Source organism: Artibeus jamaicensis, unplaced genomic scaffold, assembly GCF_021234435.1.
Source record: "Artibeus jamaicensis isolate MK-2021 breed Jamaican fruit bat unplaced genomic scaffold, CSHL_Jam_final contig_3126, whole genome shotgun sequence".
NCBI lineage: Eukaryota > Metazoa > Chordata > Mammalia > Chiroptera > Phyllostomidae > Artibeus > Artibeus jamaicensis.
This window is the reverse complement of record NW_026521723.1, coordinates 17032910-17055877: the sequence shown is the minus strand read 5'-3', so window position 1 is coordinate 17055877 and position 22968 is coordinate 17032910. Positions and strand designations below refer to the sequence as shown.

Below are 22968 nucleotides of genomic sequence, written 5' to 3'. Positions count from 1 at the left end.
ATAACATGGCTCGAAACATAAGTTTTGCTCATTGCACAAGGGGCTTTATTTTCAAGAATAAATGTTGCAAAGTTTAGTTGTTTAAATTCAAGCCATTATAATTAGAGGGTTGTCAGTATCACAAAAAAGTTTTCCTCTCCTGGTTAACTTCAATTAGCTAACGGGAATTCTATAATACTTTATATTTTCCTTTTTGTCTAAATACAAAGCCTTTTCTAAGCATAGAGGGTTTTTAAAAAAAAATTCTAAGTTTTGTTACATGCTCATTTGTTATTGGAAGCCACTTTAAATCCTTTTTCAAAGTAGATGTTGATTTTAACTTAAGTTCATCACTATAGAGAAGGGATGGGCAAACTACAGCCCATGGCCAAATTCTGCCTGCTGCCAGTTTCTGTAAATAAGTTTTATTGGAACACAGCCACATCCCCTCATTCATGGGCCATCCATGGGTGTTTTCCCTGTACAACAGCAGAGGCGAGTGGCTGCATCAGAGACCATCTGGCCTGCAAAGTCTAAAATAGTTACTATCTGGCTCTTCACAGAAAAGGTCTGTTGTTTCCTGCTCTATCCCATTACTCCTCCCACTTTCTATCCCATCATCCCTAACTCACTTCTCATTTTGTGGTCCTGATTTTTTTAAAAAAAATTTCAGGAATGAATGATATAAACCTTTGCTTAATTCAAGTTAGCATTTTTAAAGGAACAAAACAAAATTCAATTGCCTCCTGACTTGTGCAGTGATCCTCAGGGGAAAAGAAGTTGCCCCAATCCTAGTTTTCCAAGGACAAAGTAAACCCTTTCAAGCTTGTATGATCAGGTGTTTTTTTAGCTCAGAAAGTCTTTTGAGTTATTGTTTCCATTTTACATGTTTTGGTTTCTTCTTTAAGAACTCGTTTTGCTTATAGCATTGGTCGTCCAGAGCTAACCTCTCTGTCGTTTTCACAACTTTGCCCTTTCCTTCCAACCCATACTGGATGACTTAACACAGCTGTCAGCAACATACCAATTTTATTCTTGGCTGTGAAATTTCTGTTCTTTTAACTGCATCCAAATGGATGTCATTGGATTTTAAGCTATCGTATTTTTTCTTCCAGCTAGCTTTCCTTTGTTTAATTTAAAAATTTTTCAATCACAGTTTATATTCAGTATTATTTTGTGTTAGTTTCAGGTGTTCAGCACAGCGGTTAGACAATCATGCAGTTCACAGTGTGTTCGCCCTGGTAGTTCCAGTAGCGGCCAGCTTTCTCTTCTCTTCAGCCTGCATCTGTCTGGGTTTCGTTGTTACTTGTTTTTTGTTTTTGTTTTAGCAGCTGTTATCTGTTCTCATTATTCTCTATTTTGGTTTACTAAAAGGCCATTTCTTTTTGCCTCCTATTCAAAACACCAAACAGGTAGTTCTTCTTGTTTTCTACAATAAGATGTTTTCTAAGAGTAACACACATTATCAGAGTAACGTACATTTCTCTTGTAAATTATTTATGTGTGTCCCATGTTAATTTATTGTTGATACTTTTACTTATTGTTTTTCCTATTTACTGATTTTTAAATGAGGGAGGGCCCAGTCAACCCCGCTGCTTGTCAATCGACACACTGGAGGGGCAGGTTACTCTCCAACATCACTCCTCTATAGGTGTTGCATCAATGTACTTCTTAGATTTCAAGTTCAATGGTGAGCTAATGTGCTATTATACTGAGATAGCACAATTTTTTTTTTATTCCAATGTTGGGACACTTGGGTTTGTAGTTTGGGGCTATCATAAATAGTATTGCTGTGAAGTTTCTTGTCATGCCTCCTGGCGCACACACACATGCATTTCTACTAGGTGTGTATCTAGGAGAGGAAATGCTGGGTCATGGGAAGGGCATATTATCAACCGTAGTAGATAATGTTAATGCCTTATGAATAGCAAACCTAAACTACTCAAGAAATATTCAGTAACATTGCTTTCTTTTTGGCTCAACAAGTTAGCATATCCTCATAGTTAATAAAAAGTTCAGATGAGACATGAGAAAATTTTCTCGTGAAGTAGAGTATCTAGGAAACACCAGAGAGAATAAAGTTGCTTCATCTGATTATTATTACTACAAATCACTTTAAATTATTGGGAGTTTAAAAAAAATAAATCTCTTTCTCCCCATATCACACACTGTCAAATCTGTGGGAGCCACACATCCTGGCAGAAGCACAGACTATTGAAAATTCTTGATGATGATTTATACAGCTTCTTTAAAAAAAGATCATAGCCTGTAAAAAAAAAACAACACAAATGTTTATAAGCATGTCATGTTTTTAGAAATGTTTTCAGAACAATACATCCAAAAGGTCACTGGCGAAACCACACAGACCCCTGGTTTTGAAGTCAGACGGCCAGGCACGTCCCAGCTCTGCTGCTTAGGAGCCCTCTCTCCCAAACATTTCTTTGCTCATAGGGTCTCGGTTTCCAAACTCTAGCACTTTTACAAAAGAAAAAAAACCCTTCACATTAACTGGGTTATAGCTGAAAACTTAAGATGTGTACACCAAAAAAAAAATTCAAACTATAAAGGGATATACATATATATCCTTTCGTGATATCCTTTTGTGGGTATATATTCATGAAGAAAGGAAGTCTCTTTCCCCTCAGTCTGTCCTTCAGTCCCCAGTTTCCATGGGTAGCAACAACTACTCACCCATCTCTTGTTGATCTTTCCAGAAATAGTCTGTGTACTTTGCAGGCATAATGCATGTATATACATACTTGTCTATGTACACACATAGTTATAACTTTTAATTATGGAACATTAAACCCATAGGACAGTACAGAAAACCAACATGCAGCTTAATGAAGTTATGGATAAGTATTCATCTGTGTAAGTATCATACCACCCAGGTCGAGAAATCCTACAAGCTCCCACTTACTCCTCCCCAATCACTATCCTCTTCAGACAGGAACAGGGAAGCAGACCAGTGCCCGGGTAAGGGAACTGTTTGTCACAAGCATTTCTGCTTGCACATCTGCTAAGCCTGTTTTTCAGATAAGTAACAAGCAGGAAATAACAGCTGAAATACAAACTCCTCTCTATGAGCAGTTGGAAAGTCCCTTTGCACAGACCGTAACTCTTACATAATCCCAGAATGCTTTGCTGCACAGACCATAATAAGTCCTGCACAATCCCAGAACATTTTGCTTTGCTGACATAAACCCAGACATCAGTGCTCCAAAAAAGGAGAAGTCTGCCAACTTATTCCCGGATTGGTTAGCTCCCACAACTTCCTTGTCCTTAAGCCGTAACACGCTCCCCGCCCACAAGTCCCATACCTGTCACAGAATCTGGGATCTTCGAATTCTCACCCTCTGCAGAGCCTGAGTAAATCTTCCTTTGGTTTTATCAGTGTCCCTTGTCTAAATTTGTTTACATCAGGAGACAAGAACCCAAACTCATCAGTAACACTCTCCCTACCCTCTAAAAGCAATTACTATTCTTATTTTATAGTAATCACTTCCTTGCTTTTCTCTATATTTCCACCTCCTACTTATGCATTCCTAAACACAGTATTTTGAACTTTATAGAAATAAATTCATACTGTAGAATTTTTAAAATTTGGCTTCTTCTAATCTGTGTATCTGTGAGAATCATCCATGTTGTTGCATTTAGTTCTATTTCATTCATTTTAACTACAGTAAAGTAGGGACTGACTCCCCCCCCACCCCAAAAGACCTGATAGTAAACATTTTAGGCTTTGTGGGCCAAAAGACAAAATTGAGGACATTATGTAGGTACTCACATAATAAGAGACAAAACAAGCTATCACACATTTTTATTGTAAAATTCAAAAGACAGTAATAATCATTGACTACGTTTTTTTTTTTATAAGACAGGCCTACTAGTGAGAATTAACCTGTTATTTAGGGAATAACATTTTGCTTAATTGAGATTCAAATCATCAAATTGATTGCAGATGTTCAGCTGTTAATGGTGTGCAATGAGACATTCCTCCACCTTGGCTTTGAAAATGGCTTTCACACAGGTATATGGGGCTGATGCTAGTATCAGTCCATGAGCATATGCTTTTAATTGTGCATATTTATTACATAGAAGGTATTTCTAGAATTCCGTTAGACTCTTCTCTTGGTATTTGCCTTTTAGCATGTCATTACAATGCAGATTAATCACTGTCGATTGAAGGTTAGGTGGACATACCTCCATTGCATACTTAAAGCAATTCTGAAACTTGGAGATTTCCTTTGCACTTATTTCAAGGTTCAAAAACCATTCCTGGAAGTGTAGTTTAAACTCAGAAAATATATATCTACTGCACATATGTGTGGGAATTGAAATGCTGCCTCAAATTCTTGTTTCTTTTGCTTAACAATTCTTTCAATTTATCTCTCTGCTTCCTTTAACTGTTGCCAGCACGGGAAGTCTATAAAGCCATCACCATTCCCCTTGTAAAGCCCCTCTGCCTTTGGCAAGCCCGAGGCTTGGCTTATGCCCAGACCTGGTCTACGACCCAAGGGAAGGAGATGGCCGAAGACCTCAGACCACGTGGGAAGGACCCTTTCCTCGCCGCCGTTTTGGTTCACGTGGCTCCCTTATTTCCACAGCCCTCCAGGGTCTTTAAGAATATGCCGCTTGCAATGTACCCACTGTTTTATCTAATTATTGCAGCTGCCTACTATATCCTACCTAGAATCAAAATACATGTCTATTTTTTTGCTTTATCAATTTCTATTATGTTTATTTTGTTATTTCTTGTTCTTATTTTTGTGCCTCTAATTTGTCATTCTTTTTGTAATTTCTTGGAAAGGATGCTGAGTCTTATTTCCACCTTTTCTTTTCTAATAGATGCTTTTAAGACCACATTTCTATCTAAGTGCCACATCAGCAGCATTCCACACATTTGATACCTAAATAGCATTTTTGTTATTTTTCAGTTCAAAATATCTTCTAGTTTCTGTTCTGGCCCTTTCTTTGGTGAGCAGATTATTTACACCTACATTTCTTTGTTTCCAAACGTAATTATAATTATCTTGTCATTGATTTCCAGTTTAACCACATTTTTATCAAAGAATACCCTGCATGATTTCAACCCCGACACGGCTGACACTTGCTTTGTGAAACATTGCATACATGGCTGCCTCCTGCTACCTCTTCATGTGGCAGGGAAAGGCGGGGAGCACCGACTCTCGTGTCTTCTCCATAAGGAGTATTCCCAACACGAGGGGCCCACCCTCACGATCTCATCTAATCCTAATTATCTCCCGCAGCCATTATCTTAATTTCCAAATGCCATTATCTTGGAGGTTAGGGCTTTGACATAAGAATTTGGGGGGACACAATTCAGTGCCTAGCACTCCATACCCACCCCCAAAAGCCATGGCCTTCTCACATACAAAATAAAGTCATTGCATCCTGACAGCTCCAAAAGTTTACCAGAATCGCCCTTGGCATCCATATTTCTAACAAGCACCTCAAAACTCTTTCTGCCTCTACCTGCTACCTAGTTCCGAAGCTGCTTCCACATGCTTGAGTCTTTGCTATGGCAGCAACTCACTCCTGGGACCACAATCTGTCTTTGAGTGGGCCGCCATAATAAAATACCACATATTGGTGTCTTAAAACAACAGACATTCATTTTCTCACAGTTCTAGAGACTAGAAATCCAAAACAGTAGTATAGTTATTTTAAAATCTACATCTAGTAATTCCAACACTATTTTTGATCTATGTAGGTCTGTGTGTATTATCCATAATTTCTGCTGCTGTGTGTTTCAGTGTTTATGCCTCCTCCTAAACCTGAGTATCCTCAATTGTGTTCTGGAAATTATATGAGAAAAATTGTTTGTGAAGATAAACTGAGGGTAGGAGGCTGTCAACCTTCTCCAAAGAAAATTTGGAGAAAATGAGTTTTCTCTCTGACAAGTTCCTCCAGGCAACAGGAATCAAGGATCTCTTTAATTCGATTGCTGGGGCTGAGATTTTTGGGGGGATCATTCAGATGATTAGAAGCTAAACTGCAGTCTGTGTGAAGGAGAGTGTACTTCCAAGCAACCCTGACTACCAGGGCACAGACTTGGAGAGCCCCAGCCCAAATGGGGGACATTTGTGAGGGCCCCAACGCTGACTCCAGCTTTTGTCCCCTTAGTTTGACAAAGCTGGTAAAAGCACTGCTCAGCCTTTCAGGCACATTTTTTAGAATTTGCATATTCTAGCAGGAAAAAGAAAGTGGCTCTAAATGGCAGATCCAGCACTCTGAAATTGTCTTCTAAATTTTTGCCCAGAGATTCCTCACTGTTTTATTAGCTCTTCATTGTCTTCAAACTGATCTTTAAAAACTTTAAGGCAATGGTCCGGGCTACCGCCCCTTCTCTAAGTATTATTCACAGTCCCACCTCTGTCCTTCCATCTCCCCTCAGAGAGGAAGAGGGAGAAATTATTCTATGGGGGCCATTAAGCATCATGTTCCAACCATACAATAAAGTGTTAAGATGATACTTTATAAATGTATTGGTTGCTCTCCCTTGCTGAATATCTGAAGTCAGTTTAAAAATGAGATTTTTAAAACGATTATTTTATAACTATAATATCCTTTACATAGGTTTTAATGAAATGTATTTTACTTTCAGTAAATATAAAGAAGAAAATTATTTTAGCACTCCTCTGGTTTGATTTCACAGATCACAGTGGATGTCATAGAACAGGTGTGTTCTACTCAGAAGTAAATGCAGATGTATTCAATTCAAACTCTGTAAATTATTAATCTCATTACATTTGCATGCAACAAAAATGACTACTCCAAAAATAAGGCTGATTTTTATCACAATAATAAGATAGTCAAACTGCTTTGGTCTTTGAATTCATTTTATATAGATACTATATAACATACATGTAAATACATGGATTATAGCTTCAATGATTTCAGAGGTTATTTTATTATTAATTAAAATCAGAAGCCTTTCTGCTGTAATATATAGCCACAGAGTGATATTTAAGAGTCCTTTATCAGTTTTCTCTCACCTCTCTTTCTTAACTGCTCCCTCATCTCAACCCTCCTTCCATGATCTGATTGTCTTTTTTTAACCCTTTAGATCCCAACAGATTCCCCTAGGAAGGTCTCTTGGTCACTCATACATGGGCAAGCCTCAAGTGAAAAGGAATTAATTGTATAAGATTATATGGTTGGTGACAAAGCTGGCCGACACCCAAACCTTCTGAGTGCCAGGCTCAAATTTCTCCCAAGCCTTGGTGCCTCCCCTAAGCAGAGAGCTTACCTCAGGCCCAACTAGAGGATGGTGTGCCCCTACTGTGGGAGGGCTGAGGGAGAAGGTATAGGCAAAGGGTTCACTCCTCTTCCCCTCCTCCTGAGAATTTAATTTTAATAGATTCTCCTCTGTTCTCCTAGTAATCCGATAGGTGATATGAGTCAACTATGTTACTAATACTACTTAAGGTAAAAATGACCCCTGATTGGTAACTAGCACCTGACTGGGAGGAATTATAAATGAACTATTAATACCCAAGAGGAAACAGTAAATTTTAACTTTCCTGAGTGTGCTGACTTTTGTAACTGGGCACATCCATTGGGTGAGGTGGGGGGAGGGGACCCTAGAAATCCTGCCTATGAAATTACTATAAGAGATAGTGCCCCCAGGTCATGCAAATCAGGGCAACTCCCACACCCACCCATTGTGAATCTCTTTTCCTTGCACCTGAGCTCTGCAACATGGGGGCTAAAAAACACCTGTGTGTTTATCTGTGTGGCTATAGCAAGAGCTCCCACTGGAAAAGAACTGCTTGATGCCCTGCTGGAAGCTGTCTTGTATCTTTCTAAGTAGACTGATAATAAAATCCTACCAAATATGGGCTATGTTAGTCTTGTGAGGATGACTAGTTGAGCCTAAGGCCAACCCCAGTGGACATTGCAGAAGGCATCTGGGCTAGAATTGGGCAGGCTGTGCCCATACTGTGCTTACAAATAGCACAGTGCAATACGGTACCTCAATAAGAACAGGCTTTAAAAAAATAACACTGACACATGTTGTAATTTTATTTGCAATGGAGTACAGCCACACACTAAAAAAAAAAGCCATAAAAATAATATAGAGTCCCATTTTCTGGTTACAAAAGTCCAATTGTTATAATATCAACTATATTCTCTAATAATGTTAATAGTAGATTCCATACCCTAAACAGAATGTGCCAATGTATATGCTTTATTTTCTTAAACAACAGACAATCTTTCCATATTGTGATTGCTAGAATATAGGTCAAAGATGAATGATACTTTTCCTCCTCTCTCTACTTCCTTCCAGATGAAAAATCAAACTCACCTTAGCTGTCTCTCTCGTTTTGAGGCTCTTCCTTAGGTAACTTGTCAGTGTCTGAGACCTCTCCTCCCTGTTGCTCAGCAAAGTCCTTTTCAAGCATGGCTTCCGTGTGCCTGTGGATAATCTGATGGGCTGCAAGAATATGCTTCCGCTGTGCATTCCTTACTGTGCCAGAAAAACAGAAGAATTTTCACCCTGAAAGTCTGAAACAAATCATTCCCAAAGGTTTTTTTTTTTTTTTTTAAGATTTTATTTATTTATCTTTAGAGAGAGGGGAAGGAAGGGAGAAAGAGGGAGAGAAACATCAATGTGTGGTTGCTTCTCGTGCACCCTACTGAGGACCTGGCCTGCAACTCAGGCATGTGCCCTGACTGGGAATAAAACCTGTGACCCTTTGGTTCACAGGCTGGCACTCAATCCACTGAGCCACACAAGCCAGGGCTCCCAAAGGTTTTTAAAACAGTAGTAATAGAGAAGATAATTTACAATATTGCAAATTTTATAAATGCAAAGATCATAAATGGCTTAAAGATAGGGGCTGCATATTTCTCTTTGAGTCTTAGTGCCTAATGTGGAAGGGTACCTGTGGATTGACGATGAGTTTCTGAGCTCATCACTTTAGAAGATGGCCCTGACTCCATGCTGTAATAATGTTTATTATCAAGGCTTAGTACACTAAGTATCCTATTTTCCTTGGAAAGGAGTAATCATGATGATGATGATGATGACGATGATGACATGATGATGTTAGCATTTAGCAGTTTTTCTTACTTTGTGTCAGGCACTGTTTTAAGCTGTTGGCATATAATTACTCATTTAAATCACCTTGCAAGCCTAAAAGAGAATTTTATGGATATCCCCATTTCCACATGAGGATATCATCTGAAACTAAGGCACAGAAAGGTTAGGTAATTTGCCCAATTTCATAAAGATAGCAAAGGGCAGACAGATTGAGGGAGACTTCTGCCAAGATGGAGGCATAGGTGGAGACACTGTGCTTTCTCACAAAACCAAGTTTAGAGACAATAAAATATTAGCAACAGAAAACACAGCCAGAACACAGAAAATTGAACTTTTCGGAAGTCTGATAACAACGAATTCTTCAGCCTGACCGGTAAGAGGGGCGAAGCCAGCAGCTGGCAGAGCAGGGTTGCACAGGAAAACTCAGACCGACTCAGGGGCGCGGATCCCAGACATGGGGTTGCAACGTGTGGACCCAGTGAGTGACCCAGTGAGCGACCAGCGGACCCAGCAAGGGCGCAGGGCAGTGGGTTGACTGTGGTTGCGTTTTCCTGCACAGATAGACCTGTGAGGGAGTGGGCAGTGAGATAGGACCGAGTAGGCCCCAGCAGCCAAAGGCAGCAGAGGGGGCCGCCATTTCCCTACTCTGACCCCACCCCCACATACAGCGTCACAACCTAGCGACCTGAGCAGCCCCACCCTGGTGAACACCTAAGGCCCGCTCCTCATACTTATTGGGCCCGAACAGACCAAAAATGGCTCAGGAAGATCTCAAAGCCCCAGAGTCCATAACTCTAAGCAACGAAGAAATAGCAAAACTTTCAGATGCACAGTTCAAAACACTGGTCATCAGGATGCTCACAGAACTGGTTGATTTTAGTCACAAATTAGAGGAACATATGAAGGCTAAACTAATTGAAATGAAGAGAATTGCACAGGAAACCAACAGAGATGAAAAGGAAACTGGGACTCAAATCAAGGAAGTGAACTAGAAGGAAGGAAAAAATGACCAAACAGGAAAATATGAAGAAACAAAAATTCAAAAAAACTGAGGAGAGACTTAGGAACCTCCAGGACATCTTTAAATGCTCCAACATCCGAATTATAGGGGTACCAGAAGGGGGAAAGGAACAGCCACCAGTGGAAACTTTATTTGAACAAATAATAAAAGAGAATGTCCCCAATCTGGCAAAAGCAATAGACTTCCAGGAAATCCAGGAAGCTCAGAGAGTCACAAAGAAGTTGGACCCAAGAAGGAACACACCAAGGCACATCATCATTACATTAGCCAAGATTAAAATGAAGGAGAGAATCCTAGAAGCAGCAAGAGCTAAGGGGACAATCACCTACAAAGGAGTCCCCATCAGACTGTCAGCAGATTTCTCAAAAGAGACCTTACAGGCAAGAAGGGGATGGAAAGAGGTATTCCAAGTCATGAAATCCAAAGACCTACAACCAAGATTGCTCTATCCAGCAAAACTTTCATTTAGAATGGAAGGGCAGATACAGTGCTTCTCAGAAAAGGTCAAGTTCAAGGAGTTCATCATCGCCAAGCCCTTATTATATGAAATGTTAAAGGGACTTATCTAAGAACAAGAAGATAAAAAATAGGAACAGTGAAAGGACAGCAAACTCACAGATATTAACAACCACACCTAAAACAAAAGCAAACTAAAAGGACAGCTAGATCAGGAGTGGAAACATAGAAATGAAGATCTCATGGAGGGTTAGCAACAGGGGAGCAGGAGAAGGAGAAGGGGGGGAGAAGGTACAGAAAATAAGTAGCATAGATGGTAGGTAGAAAATAGACAGGGGGAGGGCAAGAATAGTATGGGAAATATAGAATCTAAAGAACTTGAGACACATGATCATAAACTAAAGGGGGGAATGGTGGGGGGGTGCAGGGTGGAGGGGAATGAGGGGGGAATAGAATAACTGTAATGGCATAATCAATAAAATAAAAATTTTTTTTTAAAGTTAGCAAAGGGCAGTACTGTGGATTCTATGCTATTCAGGTATCAGCTACTGATACCTGAATAGTATTTACCTCATATTCCTTCATATGAGGTAAATCACACAGCAACACGTAGCACTTCACACTAGTGTGGTCAAAAGTGTGGGCACTTTGGAGCCACACAGACCACAGTTCAAATCTGCAAGTTATATAATGTCTCTAAGCACTAATTTTCTTAACTGAAAGATGAGAACACACCTTATAGCTATTGTAAGAAACTGAGATAAGTAACTATTCTAAATGCTTAGTACTTGAACAACTAACTAAATGCCAACAAACTGGACAATCTAAATGAAATGGATAAGTCCCTAGAAACATACAGTCTTCAAAAAATAAATCAAGAAGATTCAGGGAATCTAAATAGACAAATACACCTAGTGAAATTGAAGCAGTAATCAAAAAACTCCCAACAAACCAAAGCTCTGAACCAGACTGTTTCACAGGCGAATTTTACTACACATTCTGAGAAGAACTAATACTTCTCCTTCTCAAACTATTTTTAAAAATTCAAGAGGAGGGAAAGCTCCCAAGCACATTTTATAAGGCCAGCATTGTCCTAATTCCAAAACCAGAAAAACAACTACAAAAAAGAAAATTACAGGCCAACATCCCTGATGAACATAGACACTAAAATCCTCCACAAAATATTAGCAAACCAAATACAGCAATGCATCCAAAAGGCCATACACCATGATCAAGTGGGATTTATTCTGGGATTGGAGATTGGTACAACATTTGCAAATCAATAAATGTGATTCACCAAATAAACAAAATGAATAAAATCACATGATTATATCATTAGATGCAGAAAAAGTATTTGATAAAATTCAACACCCATTTCTGATAAAAACTCTCAGCAAAGTGGGAATAGAGGGATCATACTTAAACACAATAAAGGCCATGTATGACAAACCTACTGCCAGCATCATACTCAACAGGCAAAAACTACAAGCCCCACCCTTAAGATCGGGAACAAGACAGAGATGTCTTCTTTCACCTCTCTTATTCAACATAGTACTATAACTCCTACCACATCAATCAGACACAAAGAAGAAATAAAAGGCATCCAATTTGGAAAGGAAAAGGTAGAACTATATTTGCAGATGACATGATATTGTACATAGAGAGCCCCACAGATTTCACAAACAAGCTGCTAGAACTGATCGATAAATTCAGCAAAGTAACAGGATACAAAATTAATATCCAGAAATTATGCATTTTTATATGACAATAACAAACTAACAGAAAAGGAAATTAAGAAAACAATCCCATTTACAATTGCTTTAAAAAGAATAAAACACCTAGGAATAAACCTAACAAAGAATGTAAAAGACCTGTACTTGGAAAATTGTATCACACTGAAAAAAGAAACTTAAAAAGTTAAAAGTAAGTGGAAATACATACTATGTTCATGGATAGGACAAATTAACATCATTAAAATGTCCATACTACCCAAAGCAATGTATAGGTTCAATGCAATTTCTATCAAGATTCCAATCATGTATTTTACAGAACTAGAACAAATATTTCAAAAAGATATGTAGTAACACAAAAGGCCCTTCATAGCAACATAGATACTGAGAAAGAAGAACAAAGTTGGAGGAATCACACTACCTAATATCAAACTGTACTATATAAGGCCATAATAATTAAAACAGCATGGTACTGGCATAAAAACAGAAAAATAGATGAATGGACAGAATAGAGAGCCCAGAAAATAATCCCACACCTTTATAGTCAATTAATATTTGACAAAGGAAGCAAGCACATACAATGGGCTAAAGATAGTTTACTCAACAATGGTGTTGGGAAAATTGGACAGATACGTGCAGAAAATGAAAGTAGACCACCTTCTTACATCATACACGAGAATAAATTCAAAATGGATCAAAGACTTAAATGTTAGACCAAAAACCATAAAAATCATAGAAGAAAACATAGGCAGCAAAATCTTGGACATAACTCATAGCAATATTTTATCAGATATATCTCCTCAGGCAAGGGAAGCAAAAGAAAAAATAATAAATGAGACTACATCAAACTAAAAAGTTTTGCACAGCAAAGGAAATCATCAACAAAATAAAAAGACAACCCACAGAACAGGTGAACATATTTGCTGATACGTCTGATACAGGGTTAATATCCAAAATTTATAAAGAACTTATAAAACTCAACACCAAAAACAAACAACCCAATTAAAGAATGGACAAAGGACCTGAATAGACACTTCTCCAAAGAGAACATACAGATGACCAACAGACATATAAAAAGATGCTCAGGGTCAGTAATCATCAGAGTAATGCAAATTAAAACCCCAATGAGATATCATCTCACACCTGTCAGAATGGTTATCATCAATCGATCAACAAACAACAAGTGCTGGCAAGAATGTGGAGAAAGGCGAACCCTTTTGCACTATTGGTGGGAATATAGATTGTTGCAGCCACTGTGGAAAGCAGTATGGAGATACCTCAAAAAATTAAAGATGGATCTGCATTTTGACCCCGTGATTCCACTTCTGGAGGAATATCCGAAGGACTCCAAAACACTATTTGAAAGAACATAAGCACCCTTATGTTCATTGCAGCATTACTTACAATCATCAAGATATGGAAGTAGCCCAAGTGTCCATCAGTAGATAAGTGGATGAAACAACTATGGGACATTTACACAATGGAATACACTTGGCCATGAAAAAGGAGAAAGTTTTACGCTTTGCAACAGCATGGATGGACCTGGAGAATATTATGCTAAGTGAAATAACCCAGTAATACCATGATATTTCATCCATATTTGGAATCCAATGGACAAACTGAACTAACAAGCAAAATAGAGATGGACTCATAGAAAGCAGGGTAACAGCTAAGGTGGGGGAGGGTAGGGATGGAGGGATTGAGCAAAAAGGAGAAAGGATTCATGGACATAAACAACAGTGTGTTGATTCAGAGGTGGTGGGAATTATAAGTGGCCTAAATGGTAGTAGAAAAAGAATACAATAAAAAATCTGTAAAAAGAAAGAAAGAAAAGTATGCTTAGTACATTCCCTAGAACTTAGCATGTATTTAAAAGTTTATAGTCACATTATTCTACATGTTCATACAGGTCTCTTCAAGGTCTTTCCCATCCCTCAGGTTAAAAAAAGGAGTACCTTGCCCTGGCTGGTGTGGCTCAGTGGACTGAGCACCGGCCTGCAAACCAAAGGGTCGCCCATTTGATTCCCAGTCAGGGCACATGCCTGGGTTGTGGGCCAGGTCCCCAGTAGAGGGTGTGTGAGAGGCAACTACACATCAATGTTTCTCTCCCTCTTTTTCTCCTTCCCTTTCCCCTTCTCTAAAATAAATAAAATCTTTTTTTTTCAGGTTTTCTTTTTTTTAAATTAAATTGTATTTAGGTTAAAATAAATAAAATCTTTAGAAAATTAAAATACTATACCACTCTTAAACCTGTCCAGAATTTTCCTGCATAACTCGGAAACCTCCAGATGTTATTTCACTTAAATATTGATCTTCTGGTTGCTCCCCTTCCTCTGGGATCAGGTATAACACCACTAGTCTGAAAGCTCTAGAAGAATTTTTTTAAAAACACACCTTTTTCCTCCTTTTCTGCTGACTAAAAGCATCAATCTCTCAAAACATGCCACTTTCACAAATGATATAGGAGCATATTGACACTTAGATACAGTCCTGGGAGAAACAAGACACCCGTAAGGCAGGCGGAGCTGCAGAGTACATCGAAGCCTTTTAGGCACCTCACCCAGCCTTTCAACATCCACCTCAAATGTGCCCTGCCTCCGAAAGGCTGCCACAGTTTGGAAACCCTGCATATTCTCAACATTTACTTTATGTTTTTGAAAAAAACCAAATCACAAAATACACTTCTTCTGGGAACTTGGCAACTTCCTCTTAAAGAAGGTTTGGATTTTGATACTCTGTCAAATGCGTTAGAATGGCTTTCCTTCTGTACTAGAAGTGACTATATTCTGGAATCTGCAATGACGAGGGCTTGACAAGCTCTGAAATGAGAAAGCTCATTGATTCTCTTCCAGAAATTTTCCCATTCTCTGCTCAGTTTTAGATCTCTGGGATATTGAAAATAGTTTATCTTTAGAAAATCGTAAAGTGTTGCATTTGTACCAGCTTACCTTTTTCTTTGACGAAGTCTTTTTGCACCTCTGGGATCAAGAAACTATAAACCAACTCCGCAACAATCTCCTCTGACTGAAGCTGAGATCGACTGGAAAATAAAACAAATTAAACTACTTCCTTTGTGGCTTTACTTGAGCTATCAGTTTATACTTAGAAGCTCCTGACTTATATAAGGAACTCACTGCTCAAATCCCACCATTGCCTTTTCCTTGATTAAGTGATGTGAAATATCACATTCCTAGTGAGTTTGGTTAACTCCATGGAAAATCCAGATTTGCTTCATCCTTCATTTACCCTGCCTACCAGGCAGGGATGTCAGAGAATAGCTTATACACGGGAGCCAAACACTGGGGTGAGGTCCAGGCAATGTCGCATGTACTTGTTCACATTGCCTCCTGCTTTGAGGTGTTCTAAAAGTAAGTAATATAAAAGTAATCCATATTGCAGAGGATAATTGAAAATTCTATTCAGAATGCTCCTACCATTTAAAAGAATGGGAATGTTAGCTTTTAAAGCATTATGCTAATAAAGCAGTGAACAATGGAACATGAGTTATGTATTTGTTTCCTTGGTGGTAAACTCTTAAACTCCTGAAAAATACATACATGTAACAGCATGCAGACTATAAGTTTTACCACCCTTTCTCCTGGTACACACCGGCTTTCCATTTCATAAGCAATGTCATTGATTTCCTTAGCCATCTTCTCAATTTCCCCCCTGGCTTGTTCTTCTGCAGTATTCTCTTCGGTGTTCAGTATTATGTCTTCCAGATAGGAGGTTATAGTACTTTGGTGAACTTTAACCACCTGCAAAAATCCAAAATTCCCCCTGTGACTGAGAACAGGAATGCTAATTTAAACAAGACAAGAAAAATACAAAAACATTGGTCAACATTTTTTAGCACATTTATTTAGTCCATTAAGTAAGTAGTTCCCTCGCTGATCATTCCTTTTCTCTGCTATCTAGACAATCTGTTTCTAATCCACCTGCCTATGCATTCTGGGCAGCTGCTACCCATCTAACCCATTTTAGATTTAAGGATTTTCCCCAGGGTGGATACTACAACACTGTGGAAAGATCATGGGCTTCAGAGTTAATAATCCTGTTTCGGATCCTGCCTGTGTTCTTACCAATAGCATGTCTTGGTCAAACTAACCAATAGTAGCAGAGCCTAAGAGGTATTTCCCAATGTCCTTTCTCTCATTCCTCATAAATAATAAAGTCCCTGGATTTCAGCTGAGCAAACAGGTCTCTAGAAAGACTACATACATTTCCTAGCTCCCATAGTTCTTGCCAAGGGAATACCTGCATAGGTGATCTGAGAACCTTCCAGAAAGGATCCTTAAAAGGAAAACCCCCCTTTTTTTTCTTTTTCATTTGTCATGTCATGGGGACACAATGCTGGAGCATCAGAAGTCATCTTACACTGCCATGAGGGCCACGCCATGGGGGCAGAAAAGCAGAAAGCCAGAAGGATCCTGTATCTTTGATGAGCTTTCTGAACTGCCTTATCAGTCCTTCAAAGCTTTTTTGAAACTGTGAGAACACGCATTCATAAAAATGCAGAGTGCATAAATGCACGGTGCAGTAATGAGGCCACAGCCTGCGCCCGTGCCGCCACTGCTCGTGTCCCAGAAGACCCCGGTGGGTTCTTCCTGACCACAGCCCCTCTCCACACTCAAGATTTTACTGCAAACACTTCCTTTTCTTTAGAGCTTTGCTCCCTAAGCGTGCAATCACAGTAGTAGTTTGGTTTTGCTCTTTTTACAGGTAAATACCTTGGAAGTATCAAATGTTAACATACATAGTTTTACATGCATTCTATCTCAACAGATTTTGAGCTTCTCAGGGGAAGGGTACTTTTCTATTTCATGTCTGCATATTTCTGCGTATCTGAGATGATGGAATGGCCTCGGTAACAACTCAGCACCTGCTTCTTGACTGGCACTGCAGCAGGACTCTGAGCAGGCAAGGTTTACCCCATATCTACCTGTAAAACACCAAATCCATAACCTTGAACCCCTGTGCTTTCCCCGTGGGAGGAATAAAATGACCAGTTTAATTCAGTGTCAACCAATCAATCAAAATATATTTGCTCAATGTCTGTTACGCATAGGGGTCTGTGCTTGTGCTGTGGGAGGCGCCACAGGATGTGTGACACACCTGCACTGGGGAGCCCGTGGTCTGATTCGGGAGGGAGCTGCAGCTGAACCAATTGAACTGCTGAATCTTACGAGAGTTCAGGGTTGGGAAGTTTAATGTGGCCCACCTGCAGCAATATATGTACTTGCACGTTTCTGTCTATCTTTATAAATGTGCACATTTCTGGACACATAGGCTTGTATGAGCATGACCTATAAGGAAACACGTGGGCAGCAATGTGTGTGTGTGTGTTCCTCCATGTCTTTGCTAATATCGTCACATTGCATTATACTTGTGAATGTTTCTGTGTATGTGCATGCAAAAGAGTGTATGTGTTTAAATATAAGTTTATGACTTTTAGCATCTATGTTTCTCAATATTTATATTTTTCTGAAAATGTATTTAATGTATACATTCTGTGTTTTTGCATATTTATGTGTAAGTATAGTTATCTTTAAGAGGGTTGTATGAAGGGAGACAGGGAATTTACATGATAAATGGTATTTGAATGGTCAATAGATGGATGTATTCTTTACCTAAATTGTCCTTACATCAGGTGGAAGAGTCATCCTAACCCTTTCTTGCCCTTCCTAGACATGGCTGACATTTTGGGGGTCATTCCCATTTGGAAGATACCTTTCTAGAAGCCTTTTATCAGCTTCTTCCTCCTTGTGTTTTTGAGAATAGTGGTTACTCTGTTCCTTTCTTTTTTATTCTCCCTCCTAGTTGGTTCTTCCCACCCCAGCTAGGTTTTCCTTAGTAATATTAGGTAGGGAACAGTACATTTGATTTGCCGATAATTTCTAAATCTCAGTAACTCTTTTTGAAGCTAAATGTGTTAGGATGGTAGGAAGCTGGAATATGAATTATTAGTATAGGCTGTTATACTTTGTAAGGGATAGAGTTAAAAAGCTTAACTTGACAATATGTAACTCAAGACATCTTAAGCTGTATAGAGGAAGGGCAGTCTATTTGAGTTTTAATTAAATTTTTAAATTTAAACAAACACACATCAAATACTATTCATGCATCAATTCTAGTTCCATGGGAATCAGGTAAATCCTTAACATCCCAAATCAAATAAGACCACTGCAAACTGAGGTAGCATTTTTTTAACTGAGAAGCTCAAAAGTAACCACATATACAATTCAGACAACCCTCCTGGATAGCAATTTCTTTTAAGTTCCAGCTTGGCTCTTTCTCTTTCCCACATCCGGTCCCCAGCAAACTCTCACACAGTGTTTGTGGGCCACTCATGCAGCCTCTTCTGCGCCCACCTCCAAAGCAGCCTGCTAGCCCAGCTCCGCCCCTCTCTGTTCTCGACAAAGGGTGGGGGGGGTCAGACACCTTCACTGAGAGAATACAGAAAAAATTAAAAGGGGGAGGGATTTGGAGGAACAAATAGGAAGGACACAGGGATGAGAACTACAGGAGGTGGAAATGGGAGGGCGGTGGGGAGCAGGGGTGGGGGAGGCTGGGATGGGAGAAATAGGCAAAAAATTGTACTTGAAAAATAACTAAATAAAATTTGTAAAAAAAGAAAAAAATTTCCACCTGCCCCCACCCACCTCTGGGTGTGTTTTGAGAAGGGTATTAGTGACAGCACAGCTCCCTTAAAAGAAATCTTCCTCACAAATCCCCTGCAATTTCCACACTTGACCTTCTATCATCTCAATGAGGGTAAGAGTGCTTTGAGATATTACTGGTTCTTGAATTTGCATCTTGGTCACTTTAGAATTTTTCACATCCACCGTGTCTTGTCTGAATTCTAATTTATCAACCTAATACTGTAATTCCCAAGTTTGTATCTTTGGCCAAAACTCTCTTCCAAATTCCATCATGGATAGTCATCTGCTGAAATGACACCTCCACTAAGATGCCCTAAACTTAATACGAATCAAATTTCTGATTGCACCCCTGCCTTTAAAACTATTCCACTCTCAGCTTTCCCACCTAAGAACACGGTGCCATCACCTCAGCTGCTTAACCCTGAAACTGGACATCACACTTGACTTCTGCTTCTCGCTCTGACCTGAACTACTTCAACGGCTTCCTTCCTGGTCTCCTGGTTTCCACTCTGTCCTCCCTCCAGCCTGTTCTCCACACAGCAAGCAAAAGAACCTGTTTAAAATGCATCACTGAGTCCCCTTTGTTTCCTTCATGAAACTTAGCATACTTTTTAAATTCTACTTGCATGTTATATATATATATGTATATATTATAGGTATATATACTATATAGGTTATACAGTATTTAGGTTCTAGGAGAGACGGGAGCATATGTTGTTTTTTTTTTCTGTCCAAAGTATCCACAGTGCCTTTGCACAGTGCCTGGCATACAGAAGGAACTTAATACCTATTTGCTTTATAAAATGAAAAACAAACAAAAAACAGGCCATGTCGTGTCATGAGTTTCCTTTGGTTTGACCTGGCTCCTTACAAACAGCTTCCAGACATCCCACCGCCCTCACTTGCCTCCTTAAATATCTCGTCCTCCTCCCGCAGGCGCCTCTGTTCCACCTGGCGCCGACCACTCTCTTCGGCCTCTCGCATCCTCCGCTGCCGGTCGGCCAGCATGGCGAAGGCGTGGATCCTCCTCTCTTCCTGCAGTCTCACCAGCTCTTTGGACAGGAAGTCAAACATGTCTGCCAGCGCCCTTCCTTCCAGTCCAGCCAAGTGGCTTTCAACTAGTAACACCTTAAAAATAATATGATCTTAAGGATACAAATTCCACTAAGAATGGTGATTTATAAGGAGGGGTGCTGTATTACACAGAACTCTTGACAGCCACTTTATTTTCAGCATGCACTTAGTTTTTACTACAATTATTATCTCTATACTGGCCCCACTCCAAGGGTTCTTACTGGGAAAACTTATCACACAAACTTTGATGTGAGAAAGTAGATTGCTTAGTCAGTTACTGAAGGATTATGGTCCTCAAATTATAAAGAGGATTTAGCAAAGAATTTTGTTAGTGTCCATACATAACCTATTTTTTATTTCAATTTTATCTGGAATATAAAGTGCTGTCTTCCTAGACATGAAGAAAAATGTCAAGGGTTGTATTAAAATATAACATTGGAGTTTAATAAAATAGAAATCTCCTAGAAATTCACTTATGATACCTTTTCATTTTTTAATGCTTGGCCCTTCACACAAATTTGGGGAATTTTAAGATCCTGAACAACATGAAAGTAGAAAACCATGACACTTTTTATTCTTTTAAACAACTTATAAGTCATTAATAACTATCTTTGAAATAAAGCAGAAAAATACATATCTATACAACCACTGAGGTAAAATAAAGGCCTGGATTGTTCATGTGTCAAAGCTCATGACACCTGAGCTCATGACACATGAGCTTTGACACATGAAGAATAAAGGCATTTAAAAGATTGTGGCCTTTGCCACTTCTACCTGTTCCTTCTCCCATTCTCAAGTGTGAGGGAGGAAAGCTCTCCTCCCAGACACATTGCTTTGATATTGACAGTTCTGCCTGCATGCTCAGTTCCCCTCTGGTTTGCACCTGGAGAGAAGCCTGTACATCTCTCCAAGGTGGGATGGCTACTGGGTGAGATTGTCATTCAAGTGTAGTTGTTGGTCCCGACACACTCACCCTCATCCTTACCCAGCCCACACTTGCCTTCTAACTGCCTAGTCCAGCTTTACTTATACAATAGGGAGAGGTGCTAAGAAAAGGGTAAGAGTCTTACTACTCCTAACATCGATAAACAGATCATTCAGCCCTGAGATCACAGATTTTCACCTCCTGTCCAGGGAGCACAGCTCCCCCATGTTGGGGGCAGATGCAACCTTTAAAATCCTGAGATGGCTACCTGTTCGTGTCTAGCCTCCTCCCTCAGCAAGAAAGGAGGGTCCACTCAGGTGGTACAATTTAACTTGAAGATTAAGTAAAAATATATTTACAAGGTGATTCTGTTGTAGTCATGTCATGTAATGCAGCGATTTCAACATTTTTCATCTCATGGGCACGGGTAAACTAATTACTGATATTCTGTGGCACACCAAAAATGTATTTTTTGCCAATGTGATATAATTTTCATTCATTCATACTGGACACGTACTGTTTTGTTGGCTGTTGTCATTTTTTAATTTGACAATCTAAGGGAAAAGAGGTTCATGTCTCTGACTAACAGTCAGGTACTGTGTGTTTTAAAATTTCTGTGGCACACCAGTCTACCACGGCACACCAGTTGAAAATAGCTGGTGTTATGCATTACACAGTGTGGGAGCTGTGAATTTTCTGGATTGTTTTCCACTGAAAATGTAAGAGAAGGAGAGAAGGAGGGAATCAGCACTGCTGCAGGTATCCACGAGTGCCCACTGCATCTGGCCCCGGCACATCACTGGCGTTGCTGAAGGTAGTAAGCCGGTGAGTCCTTGGCTTAGTAACAGCTCTTCCCATTAACTCCTTCCTTAGCTCTTAGCTGACATGATATCAGTCGTGTACATGCCCACCAAATGGGATCGATGAGTTGAAAAGCCTGGGTTGGCTTAGGTGTATCTACCAAAGTCTATAATAAGAAACCTCCAAGGGCCAAAGAGGGCATTTTCCCATCCAGGTCCTGGGACCTGGTGCTCCCAGGGCATCTGCTCTTCCGTCTGAACAGAGAAGTGCAACCCTGTTTCCATCACATCCAGGCCTCTCGGAGTCCGGATTCAGAGACTCCAGTGCCCACATTCTCTCCCTCTCTCTGTGGTCCCTCTGTTGGGTCTCAGAGCCTGCAGCTCTTTCCCCTCTCCCTCACACAAGCTCCCCCAAAGTCGGTGGCCACCCAGTCCTGCTTTCATGTAAAAGGAATAAAGCTTTGCATATTTTTGAACTGCTTACTGTCTGTGCACAATTCCACACAGCAGGAGAGTTATGTGTGTCACTAAAAGTGAGTCCCATTAACTTTGCTGTAAGTTTACTTTCTTATGACACCGAACACTGCAGATTGATTCTTTTCCACATTGATTAACAGATAAGGGGCAAAGGTAGAAAAGTGCTGCAGTTAACAACATTAAAAACTATGTGTATAGAGATGAACACCAGAACAGGAAAACATTTACAGTTGTTGGGTGAGAGCTGCAATTCGCAGCTGTTGTCAGGTGGGCAGTGTGTAGAGGTCAAGAGGAAAGTCACAGAATATCATGAGGTATTCACACCTTTACTATGCAGTTTGACCAGCATGAGCTATGTACAGCTCCAAAGCTCACAATTAATGGCTGCTATTTAAAAACAAATTTCATTTCTCACTTTTTTATTATTGTTTTTATTACTATTTATTCAGCTAAGCTCCCATTAACTAAAATATAGTATGGTCACCACATGTTTAAGGAAAATTGAAAGGGAAAAACTTTTTCAAGTGCAGGTTTATTTTTTATTTCCCCCCTCCCTTTCTTGTTTCCTTCCTTCATTTTTCAAATAAAGAATATAAGATCATATTCAGTTCAGTGAGGCACACCCCATTCTGATTATGGACTGGAGCAGCATTGTTTAAAAATGCTGACTGTGATAGAGGGATGGGATTGTGGGGAATGTTTTTCATCAAGTCATTTATTATTATAAAGTTGCTCATGCAATAACAAAAATCAAGGGGAAAAGTGTAACAAGAA

At 39.6% G+C, this 22968-nt stretch overlaps 1 protein-coding gene across 5 annotated transcripts in view; it reads right to left on the bottom strand.

Annotated features, from left to right (window-relative positions):
• Positions 1-741: 741 nt before the first annotated feature.
• The window catches only part of CFAP91 (cilia and flagella associated protein 91), an 80075-nt gene continuing 57848 nt past the window's right edge, over positions 742-22968 (bottom strand). For 4 of the 5 annotated variants that reach the window (XM_037158824.2, XM_037158825.2, XM_037158827.2 and 1 more), the window contains 5 exons: positions 19825-20046; positions 15866-16014; positions 15205-15296; positions 8312-8473; positions 742-2245 (listed from right to left, as the gene is read on the bottom strand). In XM_037158824.2, coding sequence (XP_037014719.2) covers positions 8313-8473; positions 15205-15296; positions 15866-16014; positions 19825-20046 — 624 coding nt within the window. In that variant the 3' untranslated portion in view covers positions 742-2245; position 8312. Of the gene's footprint in view, positions 2246-8311; positions 8512-15204; positions 15297-15865; positions 16015-19824; positions 20047-22968 lie in introns of those variants that run through there. The other variant, XM_053663179.1, reaches the window with a different exon arrangement.